Here is an 18,308-nt window from a genome sequence, read left to right as displayed (position 1 = left end):
AAACAGTCTAAATTAACATACTAATATTTATAATAGAGAATATGAACTTTAAAACCAAACTTTCTGATCATTATAGTAGGCAAATCTCATAAAGTTCCAGCTACAGAAAGGTTTGTGGAAGAGTGTGTCTGGCACCTTCAGTTGTGAGGCAAATACTGTGAACAGAGCAGGGTTATGTTTCCAGTTTATAGTTGGGTTTTTTTGTTATGTTATGTAGAGCCAGTATATTCCTAAATTGGAACACTTTGTATAAGGTTCAGAACGTAAGCAAAGGTGTGAGATGCTTAACTTCACATTAATTTCTCTTACAAAGAAGTTCTTTGGAACTTGAATGTACAAGTTTGAACTCCCATTTTGAAACTTGGGTGTTTTGGACACTAAATCATAATGTAATGTCACTTGTATGCAGGTATTGGAACTGATTATAATTTTCTTGAACAGTTTTTCTTTAAATGTTACTTGATTTTCTTTGGGGCAGTTGACTTTTTTTTCTTTCTTAATTGTATTTCTGTCCTTTAGTATCCTATTAAAATTTCATCCATTTTTTTCTGTTCAGTACATGGGCTGGTCGGTGTGGCTGGAAAAGACAGAGAAGCTCAAAGTCTTCCATTTAATGCTTGAGAGTTTGCCTGATTTTCCTCCACCCTTGTCAGTTAATTTTAACAGATGCTACTTTTCTCTGTCCATATGGGTTTATTCATGTACTCAGCTTGCTATGGTCACAACACCACAGCTACTGCTGTAGATTGGCAATTAAATATTGGAGGAATACTACTGATATACTCAAGTATTAAATTTCTTATAATTTTGCACTGTATTACAAATGGTTAGTGGTGGTAGTTAACAAGAACAGTTGACCCTGGTCATGTGTTTTTTTTGCACTTTCAGGAAAATGTTTTTTTTTTTATACTTAGCTTTATAAAGTGTACGGTATTAACAAATATGCCAGTGTCTGTGGAGGTGTTGTGTATATTTGCAAGATAGATTTCTGAAAGGGTAAAAATGAATTTATAGATCAAAACCTTAAATGGTTGTAATGCATGTTCAAATGATACAGCAGAATTTTTAGCCCAGGGATAGATAATTGGGATTTCCACAAAAATTACGCTGTCGTATAGTTTTTATTCGCTGTTTCTAAGCTGTGATGCATTAATGGTACCATGTTTCTTCTCCCAATACCCTGTCATGGTTTAACCTCAGCCAGCAGCTGAGCACCACACAGCCACTCACTCGCCTTCCCCTAGTGAGATGGGGTAGAGAATTAGAAAAGTAAAAGTGAAAAAACTCATGTGTTGAGATAAAGACAGTTTAATAAGTAAAGGAAAAGCTTCGCATGCAACTAAAGCAAAACAAGGGATTAATTAACTATTTCCCTATGGCAGGCAGGGGTTCAGCCTGCTCAAGGAAAGCAGGGCTCCATCACATGCAATGGTTACTTGGGAAGACAAAATGCCACAGCTCCAAATGTCGCCCGCTTCCTTCTTCTTCCCTTATTTTTATATGCTAAGCATAACAGCATATGGTGTGGAATAGTCCATTGGTCAGCTGAGGCCACTTGTCCCAGCTGTCCTCTGTCTCAGCTTCTTCTGCATTGCCTCCTTGCTGGTGGAGTGATGTGAAAAGCAGAAAAAGCCTTGGCTCTGTAAGCACTGCTCAGCAATGAAACATCCCTGTATTATCAACACTGTTTCCAGCACAAATGTAAAAGGCAGCCTCATACTAGTTAAAAGAAAATTAACTCTATCCCAGCCCAAAGCAGCACATTCTCCATCCCTAGAAGCGTGCAGGAGAGAAATGAATGTGGAAAAGCCCAAAAGAAGGTGGCAATACTGATTTCTGTGAAAGCATCTGTCAACTGTATCTGTAGATAATTAATGGAAATAGTGGTGAGAGTAGTTATCCATACGGCAGATCTTTCTCACGGATCATCTTACTTACCAGCACTGATGAAAGTGCCTTTCAGACACAAGAGAACGGAGCGCAAAAAGGCATTTGGGGGATCAGGTGAAGGGGGAAGGCCAGAGTTTCTCAGGTCTGGTATTGCTTTTTGATATCTAGAATAAATGAAATAAGCATCTGTCTGGGTCAGTAGTTCAAGTTATGATTACTTGCCTTCAATTTGTATATTTATATATCTGTGGCTTTTTAGCTCCTGTCACTCTTTCTATTCACAACTAAAGATAAAGGGTGCTGTCAAAATGTCAATATTGTTTTCCTGTCATGGGGTGGTTTTGTTGAACTAGCGATGTGACTGTTTCTATACAGAACTTATAGAATCTTACAGTCTTGATTTGTGCTGCAATAGAATTGATACACAAGTTGATGTGCACTGGTAATCAGTTGTACAACTTAGTGGGATAGTGCCTCTCTCCTCAGGTGTAGAGGCAATGTTTCCTTTCTTCTGCCTTGTTTTACTTCTGTGGGGTAGGAGAGCATTCTTACCTGGTTACTTGGAATATCCAGAAGCAAGCAATTATGCTGACCAGCTCTAGTTTTTCTACAGTATTGTGAGAAGCATTTGCTTTAGGAGGCATAATACAATGTCCCTTGGTCTTCAGTTGGGGAGGGAAAGTGATCTGTAGCTGTATTGCTGCGATGAAAGTAAATGGAGGGGAAAAAAAGAATGAGAGGTAATATGTGCAGTGCTTGGAAACGCTCTGTCAGATGAAGCTATCAGAATAGCGTTCAGCCAGCCCAAGCAAGAGAAGCCGTTAGGAGTAAATACAGTTTTCTGTTTAAAGAAATATTGTGTATTTCATGAAAGTAATTTTCAGTTTATTTATTTAAGCAAGTACAGTTTTTTATTTATAAAGATTTATTTAATTTAGATTTGATAACAGCAAAGCAGAGCAATAGTCTACGCTTGGCAATTTTTCAGAAACTGGGTTTTACAAAGTTTCCGAGAGCTTTTAGTACTTTTATTTTAGTATCTGGATCCTAAATTATTTTACTTCTGCTGCCTCGCATCTGCTGTTACAAGAAAAGTAGAATAATGATGTAGGGTGCCCTCACATCAGCTGTACAAAACTCCACCTAGAAAACAAATTTTACTGGTATTGTGGCACTCAATTTCTAGAATGTACCCCTCTCCTATCTCCCCCCCCACCCACCGTATCATTAACATGAAAAGATATCCAGAACTGGCAGATAAAAAGGGAGGTCCTCTGTTGCAATATGAACAAACAGTTTGCTTTCAGCAGTGGTGTGCAACTGATGTATTGTCCCAAGCCCATGTTTGCAACTCGTATTTGATTTTGCCTAAATCTGCCTATTGTGTAAAATAAGGCAGATACGCCCCCCGCCCCACCCCGACTGCAGCACAGCATGAGGGGGATTTAGTCTCGAATGCTTTGAGGGTCCTTTGAGGCATGCTACCTGTTCTTCTGCTTGTGCCACCACCACCAAATGACTTGGCCTGGGCAGCTGAAAAGCCATGGTTCAAGTCTGCTTATCCTTGCATGTATGTCTTGACCGAGTAGAGGCTGAGTCTGGCATTGATGCTCTCCTTGAGATGGGTGATGTCTTAGAGTTGCAGGCAATGAGAGCACAGTGGGGGACGTCTTTTGGAACATGCTGCTGTATGATGGGTTTCACTTTGAATGACGGGGTGCTACAAGACTTGGGCAAACCTGAATGTGGAATTTAGAGGATTAAGAGAGCACACAGAACCGTGCTGGTTTCTTAATGGTATTTTAGAGAGACAAAAAGTTTGGAAGGGATATTCCAATCAAAATAAGCTGTGAAAATTACATTTTCTTTCCTGCTTTGTAGTGCTTCATCAGACCACAAGAATAAGAGAAAATATTCCATTGTTTTACAGTATATTCACTATACTTTTCTAGTCTTCAAGTGAGTTGCTTTTCTATTGCTAAGCCTGAGGTGGATGTGAAAAGAACTGCGAAATTATTTTAATTTCTAGTATTGGGTGACAACCTTTCCCCATGCTGCATGTGCGCTTTTATGGTTGTCATGTTGCTATGTTGGGGTTGCATGTTAATGATTGGGTGCATTGGAAGATTGTTATGAACCATTTGAGGAGTCCTGATGAATCCAGTCCCATGGTTCACATCCCCTTGGTCATGCACTTGTTTTAAAAGTAGCATATACCTTTTCCAGTTTCTTACATAGTACCTATCATCTTTTTCCTATTCAACCATGCGTATTCTCAATGGAACCAGTACCTCATTGCGGAATGCAATGACAATGCTTTTTGTGAGAAGTTAACCTTTACTCTTGAAGCATCTTGACGTCTGGTTTGCATTTCTACTGCAATCATACTCTTTGCCAAGACCTTACAGGGCTTTCCTGCTATAATTCTGATGCTGTATCCTAAATGACTTTTGATTCATTGTGTGCTTTGTGCTTTGGTACACTGCCCATAATTTAAATTATTTTCACAGGCTCTAATCTCCCAGAAGAGACACGTAAGTGTAATAGAAGCCTTGCTTATTTAGCTGTATAGCTAACCCTGTTTCACTTAGTATCAGACATCTCTGTATTATATATGATCTTTCTTGTACAATGAAACTGCTTTCTCACACAAGAGCTAGAAGACAGTATTTCTTTGACAAGAGTTCAAGGAGCTGGTTACAAATGATGCCATTGTTTCCTTCAGGAAGCACCAACTATACTTTGCCTTACAGTTGGAACAAATACATATTGACAGGAAGCTCTATCTGATAGACCGAAGCTAACACAAACAGAGCATTCACACTTTGTCTGCTGAAGATTTTTTGATGGGAAGTAACAACTGAGGACAATGATCTGTCTACTAGCATGACCTGTCTAGGACATAACAGAGAGGAAGCGTGCGTTGTACAGGAAACTGTTGTAGCCAGTTCCTGGAGGGAATCATGCTTCTCTGCATGAATGCAAATATACTTCCCCTTCTGCTGGGCATCCTCATGCGCATAGAGACTGGTAGATGGGAAGGGGCTGTACTCCTTCCTTCCTTCGCTTGCCTCAAAAACAAAACAGAAAAAGATAAGACAAATCCTTAGAGGAAAACTATGTAAAGAGCCAGCATGGCCAGAGATTTAAACCCCGACCTTTCTTTTTTTCCTTTTTTTTTTATCAGGACTAAGGTACTTTTTTTTTTTATTTAACTTGTTCCATCATCAGCTATGATTTGTGTAGTCTGTTGGTCTTTCCTAACTCCTTGAGATAGTGATTTTTTAAAATTTTTTTTTTCATATTTTGCCCTATTTAATGGTTCTAGGCTGAAATTGAAATGTATATATTTTCAGAAGTTAAATGATTCTCTCGTAAGCAGATTAGGTGAACTGGTTAGGCAGCACAGCTAATGCAATTATTGCACAATCTTCATTCAGTGGACTTGGGGGTGTGGGGTCCAAAATGGTAATGCTTATGCCTTTACATCCAGCTGGGAAATAAGCCAGGCAACCAGGGCATGAAAAATGTCCCTTACCTGTCTCCCATGATAAGAACCAGAATGCAAACCATCTCAAGGGCATATATGGCTATAGGGGATCCTCTTCCACTGCTCCAGGGAAACCTGCATGCTCAGTAGTTCTCTGAAGTATTTGTGCACCAATGCTTGCAGCACAGGAACAAACAAGAATAACTACAGGTCTGTGTGCAGTCACAGGGCTGTGACTTCATTGCTATCACAGAGAGATGGTGGGATAGCTCGCATGACTGGAACGCTGTCATGGACAGATGCATGGTTTTTAGAAAAACAGGCCAGCAAGGTGAGGTGGTGTGGTCGCTCCTTATGTGAGGGAGTGACTGGAATGTATTGTGCTTGGCCTAAGTGTGGTTGAGGAATGAGTCGAGAGCTTATGGGTAAGAATCAAGGGGAAAGCTAATGTGGGGGATGCTGTTCTGGGTGTCTACTACAGACCAGCTGATGAGGAAAAGGAAATCAATGAGGCCTTCTGTAGGTATCTGGAAGCAGCACTATGATCACAGGCCCTGGTTTTCATGGGGGACTTCAGCTGCATGAATATTTGCTGGAAACATAGCACAGCTAGGCACGTGCAGTCCAAGAGATTCCTACGAAGCATTGATGATAACTTCTTGATGCAAGTGATGGAGGAGCTGATGAGAAAAGTAGTGTTGCTGGACCTTGTACTAACAAACAAAGAAGATCTGGTTGGTGATGTGAAAGTTGAGGGCAGTCTTGGCCACAGTGACCATGAGATGGTGGAGTTCAGGATCCTGTGTGGAAGATGCAGGGCAGTAAGCAGGGTTACAAATCTGGACTTTAGAAGAGCTAACTTTAGCCTCTTCAAAGACTTACTTACTTTAGAGCCCTGTGGGATGGGGCTCTAGAATTTAGGGGTGGTCCAAGAATGCTGGGCAGCATTCAAGTACTTCTTTCTCCAGGCTCAAAAGTGGTGCATCCCTAGGAGTAAGAAATTGAACAAAGGAGGCAAGAGGCCTGCATGGATGAGAAGTAAGGAGCTTCTGGAAGACTCAACTTTTTCTCTCCTTTGTTGTCAACTGTCCTCAAACGACAAGTTCTACCTATTCTGCTTCTAACTTCTTCTTCCTTTTATTAGATTTTTTTTTTCCTTAAAAAATCCCAAAATGCTTTGAATGAAAGAAAAGAAAGACTTGGTGCCTACCTGCAGTAAGAAAATATTTGATATGGATTAATATGAATCCTCACCCAGTTGCACTGTGGAAGTGACTGTGCAGTACCGCATGTTAGGGATTTATTTTGACTTGTAGTAATCTAAATCTGTTCAGGATTTTCATCAGGATTTTCCTGATGAAAATTAGACATAGAATGACTTCTCTGGCCTGGAATGGGACAGAATGTATGGCAAAGTGAAAGAGCTATCCCGTCTTCAGTGTGTGTCTTATCTGAAGTTTTTTATCTAAATCCTCATTGCAGTAACTTCTTGTTGCTTCGAAAGCTATGTGAAAATATTCTTCTATGGTATCATTGACCTTTTCAGACTGTGAACACTAAGTGTCAGTATGTGTAAGCCAAGGAGATGAAAGATGAAATAATGGTGCTGTCATATGTTTTAATGAACTAACATAAACTGATACGCAGCAGTGTTATAGTTTGCAAATTATGATGGTCAAGATAAGAGTCTGCCCATATTTAATCTGTAACTCATGTCATTCATTCTCAATGTCATCCTTCCTGTTCTTCTAAGGCTGCATGCTTAGAAGAGGTTAAACTTTGTTCATATTACTTTGTTTACTTATGAAACATGTCACAGTTAAAAGCTAAATGGCAAAAAGTTGTGTACTCTGTAAAAACAAACAAACCCTATAAAACAAAAATCCAAACCCACTCCCTGAGTTACAGGATTGGTGAGGCACAGTTGGTGATTGATTGTGCATGTAACCGAACAAATCTTTACATTCCAAGAAAGACAATCCAACTGCCCAAAAGTAAGGTGCAGACAGAGGTTTAAGAGGCAGACTTAGGTAGAATATTTCTTTCTTCAGTTTAAGTCATTTTCTTGAGTAGACAGGGAGAATGAGCTACAACTAGCCACTGACGTCATGCGAAGAATGAAAAAAAAAAGCACAGATCCAGCAGTTAGAAGGTAAAAGGGCTTCCCTGTGTGTGAGGGCACTGATAGGTGGGCTCCTTCAAGACTGTAACTGTAATAAATAAAAGTTGTTTGAAAGTAAAGACCAGACTTGAGCCAGCTATTATGTGACACTGCAGCATTTGGTTTAACCAGTACCAATTGTGCTGCTCCACTGGCATGACTGTACTAGTGAGGCTTGTGAGCATCTTCTCTGTAACATCAAAGAAACAGACGAGAAGCAGCAATATCTGGCTGAACACCTTTGTTTTGATTGACATCAAAACAAATGTTTTGATAGGAGGGCCAAGGCCCAACTAGAATTAAAACTCGCTAAGTCTGTGAAAGACAACAAAAAGTCTTTCTACAAGTACATTAACAGGAAAAGGAGGACGAGGGAGAATATCCAGTCTCTAGTGGATGCAGAAGGAATAACAGTGACAGGGGATAAGGACAAGGCTGAGGTACTTAATGCCTTCTTCGCCTCAGTCTTTAATAGCAAAGAAAGTTGTTCCTTCTGTTTACAAATCCAAGAGTTAGAGGGGCAGATTGAGGCTCCCGTGATCCAAGAGGAGGCGGTTAGAGACTTGCTTGCCCAGCTAGACGTCCACAAGTCTATGGGGCCGGATGGGATCCACCCAAGAGTATTGAAGGAACTGGCGGATGTCCTTTCCAAACCCCTATCCATCATCTTCCAGAGGTCCTGGCTGACTGGGGAAGTTCCACTAGACTGGAGGCTGGCTGATGTTGTGCCCATCTACAAGAAGGGTTGCAGAGAGGATCCGGGGAACTACAGGCCTGTCAGTCTCACCTCAGTGCCAGGGAAAGTCATGGAACAGGTAATCTTGAGTGCTTTCATGAAGCACATGCAAGAGAACCGGGTGATCAGGCCCAGTCAACATGGGTTTACAAAAGGCAGATCTTGCCAAACTAACCTGATCACCTTCTATGACAAAATCACTCGACTACTGGATGGGGGAAAGGCTGTGGATGTAGTCTTCTTGGACTTCAGTAAAGCCTTTGACACAGTTTCTCACAGCATTCTGCTGCAGAAACTGTCAGCCTCTGGCCTGGACAGGCGCACACTCTCCTGGGTTGAAAACTGGTTGGATGGCCGGGCCCAGAGAGTGGTGGTCAATGGAGTTAACTCCAGCTGGAGGCCAGTGACAAGTGGAGTTCCTCAGGGCTCAATACTGGGTCCAGCTCTGTTCAATGTCTTTATCAATGACCTGGATGAAGGCATTGAGTGCACCCTCAGCAAGTTTGCAGATGACACTAAGCTGGGAGGAAGTGTCGACCTGCTGGAGGGTAGGGAGGCTCTGCAAAGGGATCTGAACAGGCTGGACTGCTGGGCCGAGACCAATGGGATGAGGTTTAACAAGACCAAATGCCGGGTCCTGCACTTGGGGCACAACAACCCTATGCAGCGCTACAGACTGGGGGAAGAATGGCTGGAGAGCTGCACAGAAGAGAAGGACCTGGGGGTGCTGGTTGACAGCCGACTGAACATGAGCCAGCAGTGTGCCCAGGTGGCCAAGAAGGCCAATGGCATCTTGGCTTGTATCAGAAATGGGGTCACCAGCAGGTCCAGGGAGGTTATTCTCCCTCTGTACTCGGCACTGGTGAGACCGCACCTCGAATACTGTGTTCAGTTCTGGGCCCCTCACCACAAGAAGGATGTTGAGGCTCTGGAGCATGTCCAGAGAAGAGCAACAAAGCTGGTGAGGGGGCTGGAGAACAAGTCTTATGAGGAGCGGCTGAGAGAGCTGGGGTTGTTTAGCCTTGAGAAGAGGAGGCTGAGGGGAGATCTTATTACTCTCTACAACTACCTGAAAGGAGGTTGTGGAGAGGAGGGAGCTGGCCTCTTCTCCCAAGTGACAGGGGACAGGACTAGAGGGAATGGCCTGAAGCTCCGTCAGGGGAGGTTCAGGTTGGATATCAGAAAAAAATTCTTCACAGTAAGAGTCATTGGGTACTGGAACAGGCTGCCCAGGGAGGTGGTCGAGTCGCCTTCCCTGGAGGTGTTTAAGGAACGGGTGGATGAAGTACTTAGGGACATGGTTTAGGGAGTGTTAGGAACGGTTGGACTCGATGATCCAATGGGTCCTTTCCAACCTTGTGATTCTGTGATTCTGTGATTCTGTGACATAATGTGTATTTGTGGGTATGAAGTTGTCTCATGCTTCAGCCAGGAAGGACCACAACGATAGATTTCAAGAGTTTTTCTGGGGTTCGAAAAAAAAAGAAAAATGAAATGGATCCACATGCATGAAAACCCATAGAAGTAGGTAGCGTGGTGACTGGCACTTGATGCAGTTCTTTTATCAGCCTTCAATTTCACTAATAGTAATAAGCAAAGAGATTTGTCAAACTATTTATCTTAAGTTTATCTTCTTGTCACTTAGACACAGACTTTCACTCTAATCCTTATTAGGTTCTCATTAGTTAGGTTTGTTTGGGAAAAATACAGAAACGGAATAGTCTTTGCTTTGGTGCCCTCTTGTGGTTTTATGTATTGGCCGAGTTACACTATTAACAAGTTTGCTGCTACTGACGAATAGGGTAAGTATTAATTGTTACTGCTCAAGGTGTATTCAGACAGTTTACACCATTTCATCTAACTCGTTGTTTGCTTTGAACTGGTACTTCTCTGTATGTTGGACTTTTTATCCAGAGACCCTAAGCTGCATCTGTGTAACTGAACCTGTTTTTGTTCATGTTGTCACGTGTGTTGGTCTTAAAGAATTGTGGAAATACTGCAGATAGAAGGGCTGGACACTTAAGAAGTATTTATGTTATATTTCAAATGACTAGCTTATCTTTACATTCCCCTGCCTTGTCTGCACACCTTACTTCTATTTAAGAATGACCAAAATTAGAGATACAAGATGAAATGTTAAGATTTTAGAGATAAATCAAAAACACTCACATATTGCTACTTTGCCTTGGCAAAAGCATTTCCTCATGTGTGTGTTTGTGTTGGTATGTGATAATCTCTGTCCTATTAACTTCAATTCCTTATCACTTACTAATTTGATTTTTGTACCTAAGTACCTGCAAACTTCCTTTCCACGATTTTTTAATGTGTTTACAATATCATTTGTCCTTGTGTTCATTAGACATTAATGCATTCTATTTTAAAGTGATTATCAGGCAGTCTAGTTTGTAGTGTCGGTCTTGGCACATCTTTCTTTTCTTGAGTGCTTCGCCTTCGTAAGTTCCATCCAATGGAGTTCTCAGTTGTGTGAAAAAAGTAAAGGCTCTGGGTGACATCCGCTAAGCCACGCCAATTTGCAGCCACTGACATTCTATTTTAATATTTCTCCTCTTCAGTTCAGTTTTATTCATTGTATCAATTCTTTTTTGTTGTTGTTTGTCCAAGGAAAAAACCTGATTAACCATTGTACAGCTCTGTGAGGAAGGGTGATTTAGTTACTGGAATGTTTCTGTCGAGTGCAAAGGACTGGTGTTGCTTGTCTCAACAGAACTGTGAAAAATATCCCTTTACAACTAACTCTGTGTATAATAAATGAGTGTTTTAAGTCTTCATTGCTCATGTCACGTTTTAAAAAGAAATATGCGGTTGTTTGGGAACTGGAAGCTGCCTATGCCTAGCGTGTAGTGGATAGCATCCAGTTTGGGCCTTAAACATTTTGCTTCCTAAATGCGTTACATTCCTTTAAGGCAAACAGCAGTCCTGTGGGGTGGTGGACACAGATGAAGCTGCTAAGGGAAGGGGTTTGAAGGGAGAGGCTGTGGGACTAAGCAGCCTTGCTCCCCAGTCAAGGGAAGAGGCTTGCTGGGAGCTACAACCAGCTGAGCTGAGTTTGCTGCAACTCCCTGGCTGTCCTGAATCTTGCTTTGGGAACTAGCACTCCCTCCCTAAAAACTCACTCATACAGTAGGAACTGAGGAACAAACCCTTGTATTCCCACTCTCTGATAATTGCTTTAAAATTTTGTTTTATTTAAAAATTGAACCAGTTTTAGGTTGTCTTTCAGGTGACAAATGCCAGATTTTATTTATGTTGGACCTTTTGAGGACTGGCTACAAAAGACAGTGTGGGCAGAATCTGTTAAGCTCTGACTTAGTTGGGATTTCTCTTTGATGTTCATTAGAATTTGAAAGAACAAAAAGGCAAATACTTGAAACATGTTGGGAGTGTTGTGTCATGGTCATTCAAATGTAGTAGTCCTTAGAATGGGAAAAACCAAGGACTGTTGTTTTCCTGAGGGGCTAGGAAACAAGTTGTAGAGGTAGGCTAAAGATAATGTTATTGTGTGGTTTTGCATGATGATGTTCCACCCAAAACCTCAGCATCTGAAGAGAAATAAATGATCCAGGAAGCAGGATCACTCAAAAGTTACCGGCTGTGTTTTAAGGTAATCCAGTACCAATGCGATTTCTGTGTGTACAGGTAATTTGTAATGGCATAATTATCTGTCCTCACTCTAGGTTCTAGCTGACTGCATTATGTTATTCTTATTCTTATCTTTTTTTCTATATTTACAGCTTCCTTATTGTGCTGATATGCCTTATCTTCAGCGTGCTTTCTACGATTGAACAGTATGCAGCTCTTGCAACAGGGACATTGTTTTGGATGGTATGTATGTGGACGTTAATGTGATTGATGTGCACATTCTGATCTCCTGAGCTAATATCATATCAAGCAGAATGTTTCTTGTGGTTTAATTTACAAGAGGCTTTTCTGCTTTTCCCTAATGACTCTGTAAAGCCACAAAAAAGTCAGGGTAGCACAAACCCCAGGTTTTGCCCTATATGGCCTATACCAAGGGCATCTATGTTGTATCCAACACACACAGCTGTTGTGTTACACACATATTGCTCAGGTTAATCCATTTTTTCTGCCGTACTAGAGACCAGACGCCTGGCCATAGAGGGGAAGAAAAGTAAGTGGGAGTGCTTTCTCTCAGTTGATATCAGATCCACCTTGTTTTCACAAGCAGAAAACTCATGTGTTTTCACTGACTGTAGAGTTAAGGCAACTTGCTCTGCTTGTCCTATGCATTTACCCTTCAGCAAACAGTTACCTTTTGTTTACAGTACTCTAGTGCTGCAATAGGTATCTATCGAGACATGTTCCAAGAGTGCTACTGTCCTGCCAGCTTAGATTCCATCAAAGAGCCTTTGTTTTGAAGTTGGAGGGGCATGATTTTAAACATACAAAATATTTATGAATTTGTTGTATATCAATGGTGGGGTATCCCCCTGCTAAATCATTTATTTCTCTCTGTTTGTAAATAAATTACCATTATTTTACTTGTGGTACTTGTAGGTTTGTTCAAAATAGATCTTGTAGCAGTGCACTGCTAATACTGTTGCTATGTATGGTACCAATATTAACATGAAAAGTTCACTAAAAGATCCCATAATTATTATTATAAATTTTGTCAATTTATCTATTCAGTATGCTAAAACTTATACTATACAGTAAAAATAAGAAAATAGTATATTCAATTTAGTGTCAATCACACTATTTCTATTTAAAGTATCTTCACGCCTGGTGTATTATTTTTAACTAACTTGTAAGATATCTTAACTTCTAGGTGTAACGTTATAATTAGTTGCCGTCTAAGAGAGTCTTTACGTGTATTTCTGCAGCATCCAGTACCTTTTCTGTTTTGTGGTTTGGAGTTTTCTTTTTGCGCAGATTTAAGTTGACATTTTCTTTTTGGTTGTTTGTGTTTTGTTTTTTTTTTTTAATCCATGACTAGTAGTTTTGGCTACTTCTGGCAGTTTCTATGATGAATTTAACTTGTGATAATATCTCACTCATCTTTGCAATATATCATAATATTGGACATGTGTGGTTTTTCAGTGAAATAATGTCTAGTGATAACATAACCAGTGATGTTTCATTCGCCAGCTCCTGAAGTCATGGATGTCATATTTTGGGTTCATGCCGTATGGAGTATGTATTATCTGTCTGTGTGTAACTCATTCGGTGTAATATGTATGCAATTCATTCAGGATTACATTCAATGTGTGTAATATACAGTATATATTGGATGTTCATACTATTCTGTTTTACCATGCTTTGTAAGAAGTATGAATCAGCGTTCCTGTTCTGTATCATGAGAAAAACTATAGTTAATTTTTAGCATTGAAATCCTACTGTTGTGGTTTCTTGGGAATTCAGCAGTTGTTTGTTTGTCCAGTCTTGGCATGTTCTGATATTGTTTTCTTAAAGGATTAACTGCAGTAATTTTCAAGAAATTTAAGGGGATTACGGTGATGCCTTGGTCCGAAGCAGTAGATGGGCTCTCTGCTCTACACAGATTTGGTGGGACTTTCAAAGGAGTTGTAGCGCTTTGCAGCACCAATATAAATGTCTGATTCTGGTTTCTGTTAGTGTCTACCCAGTAAAATTTCCTATTCTGTTCTTAATTTAGGGTTTTACTTTCACTCTAATACATCATTACAGGCTGTCAAAATTGGATGTAACTGAATGCATAACTGGAATGTGGTGACTGGAAGAAGGGCAACATTGTGTCCATTTTAAAAAGATTAGAAGAGAGGACCCTGGGAACTACTGACCTGTCAGACTGACCTCTGTGCCTGGGAAGATCATGGAACAGATCCTCCCAGAAGCTGTGCTAAAGCGCATGGAGGACAGGGAGGTGATTAGAGACAGCCAGCGTGGCTTCACCAAGGGCAAATCCTGCCTGACCAACCTGGTGACTTTCTGTGGTGGGGCAATTACATCAGTGGACATGGGAAAAGCAGTGGATGTAATCTATCTTCTCTTCTGCAGTCTTTGATGTGGTCCCCCACAACATCCTTCTCTTTAAATTGGTGAGATTTGATGGGATTAAATTGGATTGGATTTGATGGGTGGGCTGTTCAGTGGATAAGGAATGGGTTGGATAATTTCATTCAGAGAGTAGAGTAATGGTCAATGGGTTGATGTCCAGATGGAGATCTGTGACCAGTGGTGTCCCTCAGAGGTCAGTTCTGGAACCAGTGCTGTTTAATATCTTCATCAATGATATAGACTGTGAGATTGAGTGCATCCTCAGCAAGTCTGTAGATGACACCAAGCTGAGTGCTGTAACTGTCACACCAGAAGGACAGGATGTCATCCAGAGGGACTGGGACAAGCTGGAGAAGTGGGCCTGTGTGAACCTCATGAGGTTCAATGAGGCCAAGTGCAATGTTCTGCACCTGGGTCGGGGCAATCCACAGTTTCAATATAGGCTTGGGGGTGGTATGATTGAGAGTAGCCCTGCAGAGAAGGACTTTGGAGTGCTGGTTGATGAGAAGCTCCACATGAGCCAAATGAGCCAACAATTTGCGTTCACAGCCCAGAAGGCCAACTGTATGCTAGGTTGCGTCAAAAGAGGTGTGGCCAGCAGGTTGAGGGAGGTTATTCTGCCTCTCCATTCCTCTCTTGCAAGACCCCACCTGGAGTATCGTGTCCAGTTCTGGAATCCCCACATAAGAAGGATATGGAACTGCTGGAAGGAGTCCAAAGGAGGGCCACGAAGATGATCAGAGGACTGGAGGACAGGTTGAGAGGGTTGGGGTTATTCAGCCTGGAGAAGACTCTGGAGAGACCTTATAGTGGCCTTCCAGTACCTGAGGGAGGCCCCCAAGAAAGCTGTGGAGGAGCTTCTTACAAGGTCATGTAGTGATAGGATGAGGGGGAATGGCTTTAATTTGGAAGGAGATGATCTAGATTAGACGTTAGGAAGAATTTCTTCACTATGAAGGTGGTGAGGCTCTGGACCAGGTTGCCCAAGGAAGCTGTGGGTGCCTCATCCCTGGAGGTGTTCAAGGCCAGCTTGTTCAAGTCCTTGAGCAGCCTGGTCTGATGGGAAGTGTCCCTGCCCCTGGCAGAGGGGTTGGATCTAGATGATCTTTAAGGTTCCTTCCAACCCAAACCATTCTATGATTCTGTGAATTCTTAAGTGGGGAGCTAATCACAAATAACTTGCTGAAGAAAACCTGTAAAATGCAAAGAAAGAAGTAAAAGAAAGGATACAGGCATTAAAGAACCAAAACAATATAAAACACAGTGCAAACTTCCAACTCAAATGATAGTGTAAGAAGACTTATTAAAGCTTAGGAGAGCACTGTTATCTACTGCTTTGTGGTAGGAATTAGTTTCTCAATTGTGTTTTTTTTGAGGGACTTCTAGTTATACCACAATAATTTGGAGCCAGATAGTGCAACTTTGTAACATTGTCATTGTAGTTGGGTACAGAAGGGAAAAAATGTTGATTTACAGACAGCCTACTAGGAGCAGTATGGGAATCTGGAAGAAGGCTTTTCTGCCTGGGCTTAACTGGGACAGTGAGAAGCAGGCAATCTTTGGCCATGTGGAATCTGAAGTTTGTGAAACTTCAAGTCATTCCATGAAACTTGAGTTATACTGGCTCACTCTGTGCTCTGAGAGATTAAAATAATTAAAGTAACACTTTGAGACCTTTGAACTCTTTTCTTTTGATGATTAGAAAATTGAACCCATGTTTCTGTATCTGCATTCCAAAAGGAAAATTAAGGAAGCATTGTTAAAAGCAGCTTGCCTTTTATTTAGGTATGATTTCCTATGTGAGGTAGAATTCTTTGTAAATGGATTATGCATCAAAGATAAGGCTGAGATAGTTAGTTGTACCAAATGTGCAGTGTCATGCTTTGAAATTTTGCCTAATTAAGATTTATGGACTACTTGTGTTTTTGAGAAGGGAGGCTTTGACCAGGCAGCCATAGGTCTGGAAATTACTATATCCTGCTGAATGTCTGGAAAGACAGAGTTAGCATGTGGGTACACTGAGCTGAACAGCCTCGTGGAGCAAGTTTGATTAGATGAGCTTAGTGTATGGGCACTGTAAGTCTGATTCATCTTGAAAATGAAATGGAACAACTGTAAAAGCACACGTGTGTTTTATCTGTGAACTTCTGTTTTTACAGAATTACTTCTATGTCCCACTTGTGAGTAGCATGGCATTGAAGATGCATGTTGGGAAAAGTACAGAATCTGTTCCTCCTGACTAAAAAACTATTCATACAAGAACCTTGAAAACACAGTTAAGAGCTATACTGCTTTATTTCTAACATGTAGCTAAAGCATTTTGCTCTGATCATGTGAAAGATCTAAGCACTATACAACATGAGCAGATAGTCGTTTTGAAACCAGGGAGACTGGTCACATTAAAGTTACAGGTGGAAGCTGAGTATGCCTTTTTTTCATGAACAAGAATTGTAACGCTTCAATAATATAGTCCTACAAGATCATAGAATCATTAGGTTGGAAAAGACCTTAGAGATCATCAATTGCAACCGTACGTGTTCACTACTAAATCATATCCCCAAGCACTTAAACTACCTGCCTATTAAATGCCTCCAGGGATGGTGGCTCAACGACTTCCCTGGGCAGCTTGTGCCCGTGCTTGATAACCCTTTCTGTGAAGAATTTTTTCCTAATCCAAACTGCCCGTGATGCAGCTTAAGGCCATTCCTTCTTGTCCTGTCACCTGTCACTTGGGAGAAGAGACCATCGTACACCTCTCTACAACCTCCTTCTAGGTAGTTGTTGAGAGTGATAAGATCACCCCTCAGTCTCCTCTTCTCCAGGCTAAACAACCCCAGTTCCCTCAGCTGTTTCTCATAAGACTTGTTCTCCAGCCCCTTCACCAGCTTTGTTGCTCTTCTCTGGACACACTCCAGGACCTCAATATCTGTCTTGCAGTGAGGGGCCCAAAACTGAACACAGTATTTGAGATGCAGCCTCACCAGTGCTGAGTATAAGGGCAGAATCACTTCCATGGTCCTGTTGGCCACACTGTTTCTGATAAAAGCGAAGACATTACTGGCTTTCTTGGCCTTCTGGGCACACTGCTGGCTCATGTTCAGTTGGCTGTCGACCAGCACCCTAGGTCTTTCTCTGCCAGGCAGCTTTTCAGTCATTCTTCCCCAAGCCTTTAGTACTGCATGGGGTTTGTGTGCAGAGTCCTGCACTTGATGTTGTTAAACCTCATCCCACTGACCTCAGCCCGTTGATCCAGCCTGTTCAGATCCCTCTGTGGAGCCTCCCTACCCTCCAGCAGATTGACACTTCCTCCCAGTTTAGTGTCATCCACAAACTTGCTAACAGTACACTCAATCCCCTCATCCAGGTCATTGATAAAGATATTGAACAGAACTGGACCCAGCACTGAGCCCTGGGGAACACCACTTGTGACCGGCCTCCAGCTGGATTCAGCTCTATTCACCGCCTCTTTGGGTCCGGCCATCCAGCTGGTTTTTAACCCAGCAGAGGGTGCGTCTGTCCAGGCCAGTGGAAGCCAGTTTCTTAAGTAGAGTACTGAGAAAAATGGTGTCAAAGGCTTTACTAAAGGCCAGGTACTCTACATCCACAGTTTTTCCCTCATCCACCAGGTGGGTTACCTTGTCATAGAAGGTGATCAGGTTAGTTTGGCAGGACCTGACTTTCATAAACCCATGCTGAATGAGCCTGATCACCTGGTTGTCCTGTGAGGTACCACTCAAGATGATGTGTTCCGTGACCTTCCCTGGCACTGAGGTCAGACTGGCAAGCCTGTAGTTTCCTGGATCCTCCCTCTGGCCCTTCTTGTAAATGAGTGTAAGATGTTATGATTATATGAAAAAAAGAGCTATATCCTTTTTATTCTGGAGCTGCTTGTCTTACACCTCACACTAACAGAGGAGGGACTAGAAAATGTTATCAGTAATTTCAAAGTGTTTTAAAATTCTTCTGTTTTTCATAACAATAAGAAAAATGTAAGCATAGCATTGGAAAAATAAGCA

General features: G+C 41.6%; 1 protein-coding gene across 4 annotated transcripts in view; it reads left to right on the top strand.

Moving 5' to 3' along the window:
• The window catches only part of KCNQ1 (potassium voltage-gated channel subfamily Q member 1), a 362,029-nt gene that overhangs the window by 37,251 nt on the left and 306,470 nt on the right, over positions 1 to 18,308 (top strand). For all 4 annotated transcript variants that reach the window (XM_054068731.1, XM_009571924.2, XM_054068732.1 and 1 more), the window contains exon 2: positions 12,030 to 12,120. In XM_054068731.1, the coding sequence (XP_053924706.1) occupies positions 12,030 to 12,120 (91 nt within the window). The remainder of the gene's footprint in view (positions 1 to 12,029; positions 12,121 to 18,308) is intronic.

Source organism: Cuculus canorus, chromosome 5 (genome assembly GCF_017976375.1).
Source record: "Cuculus canorus isolate bCucCan1 chromosome 5, bCucCan1.pri, whole genome shotgun sequence".
In the NCBI taxonomy this organism is placed as follows: Eukaryota; Metazoa; Chordata; class Aves; order Cuculiformes; family Cuculidae; genus Cuculus; species Cuculus canorus.
Note: the sequence above shows the minus strand (reverse complement) of the source record. Positions and strands in the feature narration are given on the sequence as shown.